The 5641-nt window shown below is 48.5% G+C and overlaps 1 protein-coding gene across 2 annotated transcripts; it reads right to left on the bottom strand.

The window, feature by feature from the left end:
• Positions 1 to 236: 236 nt before the first annotated feature.
• Positions 237 to 2694, bottom strand: LOC116416760 (uncharacterized protein DDB_G0283357-like). 2 transcript variants are annotated; one of them, XM_031926303.2, is made up of 5 exons: positions 1701 to 2694; positions 1419 to 1634; positions 1286 to 1330; positions 904 to 1212; positions 237 to 838 (listed from the first exon to the last, which is right to left on the bottom strand). In XM_031926303.2, the coding sequence occupies exons 1-5, from the start codon at positions 1940 to 1942 to the stop codon at positions 388 to 390; spliced, it is 1263 nt and encodes a 420-aa protein (XP_031782163.1). In that variant the 5' UTR covers positions 1943 to 2694; the 3' UTR covers positions 237 to 387. The 2 variants fall into 2 exon arrangements, with proteins under 2 accessions (XP_031782163.1, XP_031782164.1); XM_031926304.2 differs by having other exon boundaries at positions 636 to 849.
• Positions 2695 to 5641: the final 2947 nt, after the last annotated feature.

The raw sequence follows: 5641 nt of genomic DNA, 5'->3' as shown, positions 1-5641 counted from the left end.
GAATTTCCACACCACCCAGGGGGTATCGACGCGGCGCGTTGGGTTTTTTACGTGGTCCCTTCGCCTAGAGCCCTACACACCACGGGATTTTATGTACTGGGGGAATAAAAAATCATTCGTTAATTAAAATCTAATTTTATTAACCATAAAACAACATTAATAAATTAATATCCTACGTGTGTATGTGTGTGTGTGTGTGTGTGTGTATCCGCGTGTATGTAAGTATGTGTATATGTGTGTGCATGTGTGTGTATGCGCATGTGGAACGTATGTATTTGCGTGTATATGTGTGTATGTGTGTATGTGTGTATGCATGTGGAACGTATGTATGTGCATGTGTATGTGCGTGCATGTGTATGTGTGTGCGTGCATGTGTGCAACAAAGCTTCATCGTCGTCTACCCCTTCGGGTAGGATCATTTTTCCTCATAAGGTAGCTCCCATATGCCGCATCATAAAAGGCTTGGGCTTCCTCTACAGACAGACCGTACAGGGAAAACTTCTGTGCCCCCATCTCGCAAACATGCTTGTCTACGGTGCGTAGACACGCATGGTATGACTTTTGCATACGGTCTGTCTGACGAGGAAACCGCCCGCCCGTCAACCTGAAAAAATTGGCTGCTACATATAGTGCTTTACGCACATGTGTAGCAGTACAAAATTTCAGGTTGCCGACCGGGTAGCCTTCCAGATCCGGCATCGGTTCTAACTCCCTTATGAAGTCCCGATTGTGGGCAAACTTTCCCCTAGACCTCCTCTGCGGTCCACGGAAGCCATTCGCTACCGCTTCCGGTATCGGGTGAGGAGGTAAGGGGGGAGGTAGCTGCTCTTCTTGGTCACTGAAAAGAAACTTTGGAAAGAGTAGAGTAAGATGACAACACACACGAATTAACTATTCACTTACTCTTGCAGCTGTGCCTGCTCCTGTTGTGGTGGTGATTGTTGGTGTTGTGGTGGTTGAATATGTTGTGGTGGTTGTTGGTGTTGTGGTGGTGGTTGTTGATGTTGTGGTGATTGCTGTTGCTGTTGTGGTAGTGGTTGTTGGTGTTGTGGTGGTTGAATATGTTGTGGTGGTTGTTGGTGTTGTGGTGGTGGTTGTTGATGTTGTAGTGGATGTTGCTGTTCTGGTGATTGCTGTTGCTGTTGTGGTAGTGGTTCGAGGTGTTGCGGTTGTTGCTGCTGCTCCTCCTGCTGTGCTCCTCCTGCTGTGATCCTGCAATTTAGAGATAGATATTTATTTAAATTAATAAGTCAAAACACAAAAGGAAATCAGAGGAAAAACTTACGCATTCCTAAGAACCAAAAATTCCTCCAATTCATCAAATAGTGATCTGTAAAAAATAAAGTCTCCTATAAAAACCTTTATAAAAGGTAAAATAATAATATAAATATTTGAGAGTTAGATATTATTGAACATACAATTCTGGTGGAGCTGTCGGGTCTACGTTCTCTTGGTCGCCGACATACTCGGCGGCCAAGTTTCGCCTCGCCCCACGACGAGCTCTGGAGCAGCCGTTGGAGCCAACAACCGGTTGGAGAACCGACGACCGTGGCGTAACCGCGGCTCGTGGCGTCATTGGCCTCTCCAACGAGGATGTTGGCGTTCGGGGCAGCGGCGAGTACAGCAATGAAGGGCTATCGCAAACAATAAAAATATGATTTTAGTAACTAAAATATAAAAGGAAAAAAAAGAAAAAATACCTCAGCCTAGCCTTCTTCGCAGAAACTTGGCGGCTTCTGCTGCTGCCACTGCTACTGTTGCTGCTGCTGCTGCTGCTGTTGTTGTTGCTGCTGCTGCTGCTGCCACTACTGCTGCTGCCACTGCTGTTGCTGCCACTGCTGCTGCTGCCACTTCTGCTGCTGCCACTGCTGCTGCTGCCACTGCTGCTGCTGCCACTGCTGCTGCTGCTGGCAGTGGGGTTGCTGCTGTTTATTTTGTTCATGTTAATTACTACAAAATAAAAAAAAAAAGTTCTTTGGGTGATTTTCAGATTAAAGGGCGGTAGGAGGTGTTAGTTTCGAGGGCGCTACAGACAAGTGAAGAATTCATACTTAATTTCATTATTACAAAAAATGTTTGGACATTTTTATCCAAAAAGTCCAACCTTTTTTTTGTAATAATGAAATTAATCATGAATTCTTCACCTGACGCTATTAACATGTTGCAAACCGTCAAATTATTGCATAATCATAATTTGGTTTGCATGATAATACTATTGAATCTGAAGAAAAAGCATGCATCAAACAGAGATAGAGGATAACAACGGTAGCTCACACCTACACAGCTATTCCATGATAGTACTCCCTAGCTGCTAATAGACGAGAGAGAGAGAGAGAGAGAGAGAGAGAGAGAGAGAGAGAGAGAGAGAGAGAGAGAGAGAGAGAGAGAGAGAGAGAGAGAGAGAGCGAAAGAGTGCATGCCTGGTACACGAGGACTGCTCCCAACCCCACGGCGGATGATAGCTCACACCTCCCGCATGACGCGAGATTACCGACCTAACACCGAAAGCGACCGCGAACCGGATTATGCGATTCCCAACCCTCACGGCGGATAGCTCACACCACCCTCTTATGACGCGATACCGACGCGAACCGAAGCCTCACCATTAGCCGCTGCTGCAGAAGCAACGTTGCCCGGCTCACGCGACTTGGACGCTAGTGAGACACATGAAGTAGAAGTATCCTGTCCGGAAGATACTCTTACTTCCGTGAGCCAAAAAAAAAAATCAGAAAGATTCTTCTGCTTCGACGAATAATAGCGAAAAGTGTAGCATCTGATCCCTATCAATTGTTAGCAAGAAATAAGAGTTAGCTAAAGGAAATAAAAAGTGAATACCGGAAAGGAAAACGATCAGCGCAATTGTTTAGTGTCCCAGACGAAATTATTAGTTACATGGAATTTTAGGCTAATTATCTCGCAAATGATGAAGAAAAAACTAAAAATAGAAGCATAGAAAAAGTAAAAGAGCATTTGGTTCTGAGAGAAGAAAAATAGAAGGCCCTCACCATCAGCCGTTGCATGTACGATGTATATTTTATATATACATGCGCGCGTACGCGCAACGTTGCCCAGCTCTCACGATCGTGGACGTTGGTGAATAGGCGCATGGAAAATGCGCTTGCATAGAGCGCTATAGCATGTCTATGCAATATGCAAGCGCAGCCTCCTTGAGAGCTATACGATGAGGCCGGCCTAGCTCGCGCCCTAACTGCAAGACCGTTTCGGCAGACAATAGCAGCGAGTGCAATGTGGCGCCCGAAGGACGCTGCTGGTGGCATCGTAGTCTGGTGATTATCGGGATCGACCCACCTCTTAATCAAGAGGTGTTACTCTAACGGCCCTACACCAGAGCAGAGTACCGCGTGCGGAGCCGGCTCCGACCAGCCTTACGCTGCATTCCCCGCCGAACCCCGATTTTTTACAATTAAACAACTAATTACATCTACCTGGCTACGTCGGGTCGAAGGTCGGGCGTGTGCTGTGCCCTCGCGATAGCCTAACACCCTCTTCCCTCGCACAGGTGGGGTGTCGTGAGATGGTGACACCGGAAATTGGTCAAGTTGGGATCGATCACCGAGCCCGCCTGCTTTTGCAAGAACAAGTATTGACTGCAAAATTTATCTGTTCTTGCAGAAGCAAGCGAGCCCGAGAACCAAGTCCCGAATGCCCACCTGCACTGAGTGCTTTCCCTAACTAGTTCGAGACTCCAGACACTCAAGAGTGAATGTCGAGTCCCTTGCATACAAACGGTCGAGCAAATGCACAAGACATTTGCTCGACTATTTGTATACTTAATAATATGTACTCCCAGAGGGAGGTACTTACCCATGTTTCCGCGATGTACTGGTCCTGGTCCGCCGCCGCCGCCGATGTCCACCTGGTACTGGTCCTTGATGATGATGATGATGATGATGTTGATGGTCCGCTGCTGTTGCTTGTCACTGCACTACACTTCAATTAACTTCACACGGGGATATAAGTGGGATGCAATAGGAATTAGAGGTATATTTTAAGTCGCCTCGTCTCGACTCAGGGAAAGGTACGGGAATTGTAAAAGGGGTTTAACTTGTAACGCGCTGCCCCATACTCAGCGCGGTGTGCAACTACGGCACACAGACGTGAAGAACTTTAATTTATATGGCGCAGGTACTCGCTCTGCGCTGCAAACGGATGCACTAACTCCAGAGAAGTTTAATTTATATAGCGCAGCTCCTTGCTCTGCGCTGCAAACATCCCCACGAAACCCCGTAGAACTTTAATTTATATAGCGCAGGTTCTCGCTCTGCGCTTCAAACACATCCAGAGAAGTTTAATTTATATAGCGCATTTCCTCAGCATTATAAAGGAAGGCATTCCGTGCTTTTACAGTTATATCGTGGTGCGAGCGGTTTTGCCGTGATGACCAGCCGTTTTTCCGTGGTAACAAGCGATTTTAACCGGTGGTGACCTGCGGTTTGCCGTGGTGACCTGCGGTTTGCCGTGGTAACCAGCGATTTTACCGTGGTGACCTGCGGTTTGCCGTGGTGACCTGCGATTTTACCGTGGTGACCTGCGGTTTGCCCGTGGTGACCTGCGGTTTTGCCGTGGTGACCTGCGGTTTACCGGTGGTGACCAGTGGTTTTGCCGTGGTTTGCCGTGGTGACCTGCGGTTTACCGTGATGACCAGTAGTTTTGCCGTGGTGACCTGCGATTTGCCGTGTTAACCAGCGATTTTACCGTGATGACCTGCGGTTTGCCGTGGTGACCTGCGATTTTACCGTGGTGACCTGCGGTTTGCCGTGGTGACCTGCGGTTTTGCCGTGGTGACCTGCGGTTTACCGTGCTAACCAGTGGTTTTGCCGTGGTTTGCCGTGGTGACCTGCGGTTGCCGTGGTGACCTGCGATTTTACCGTGGTGACCTGCGGTTTTGCCGTGGTGACCTGCGGTTTGCCGTGGTGACCAACGATTCTGCTATAAATACGGCCGCGCTCAACGCTACCGATCATTCGTTCGCCGACCGCCACATGAACATCATAGGAGTAACAAGTCAGCAGTCCACGTCACTCCAGGCTTCAGGATATCCAGGGTCGCTCGAGACCGTCTACCGCTCATAGGGACTTTGGCTTCCTGGTCACCAGGGTGTTAGGATCTACAAGGTCATCCGGTCTCAGGCTCTACAAGGCCATCCGGTCTCAAGGCTCTACAAGGCTACATCCGGTCTCAAGGCTTCCAGGGTCATCCACATCCACGGAAACAGTAATTTGAAGGGTATTGTATCATCTTTAGAGATAGGGCAGTAGGAGTATATGCAGGACCACCAGTGCCAAAGCCGAGGGCACCCTGCATATGCGAGGCGCAAAGTCGGAAGAGCCCACCAATGCTCACTCTGTTGCCGAAAAATTAGGAGGTTAAGAGATGTTGCGAGGGGATGACAGGGCAGTGCCGGTTGGAACCATTAGGGTTCCGCATGGGATAGAGATGACGGTGACCAGGCCAGGCGATTCTTGAGATCACTGCCTATGACCATCGAATTTCTTATCACCGGAGTAACATCAGCCATCATCGCCACGCGACAACGATCTTGTAGATAGGTCACGTGAGACAAGATCGGTCTCCTCGTTCATCACTAGGTTCGTAGTAGGGTGCGTCTACGCGAATGTAA

The sequence above is a fragment of the Nasonia vitripennis genome, chromosome 3 (assembly GCF_009193385.2).
Source record: "Nasonia vitripennis strain AsymCx chromosome 3, Nvit_psr_1.1, whole genome shotgun sequence".
Lineage (NCBI taxonomy): Eukaryota > Metazoa > Arthropoda > Insecta > Hymenoptera > Pteromalidae > Nasonia > Nasonia vitripennis.
This window is presented reverse-complemented; position numbering and strand designations above follow the sequence as displayed.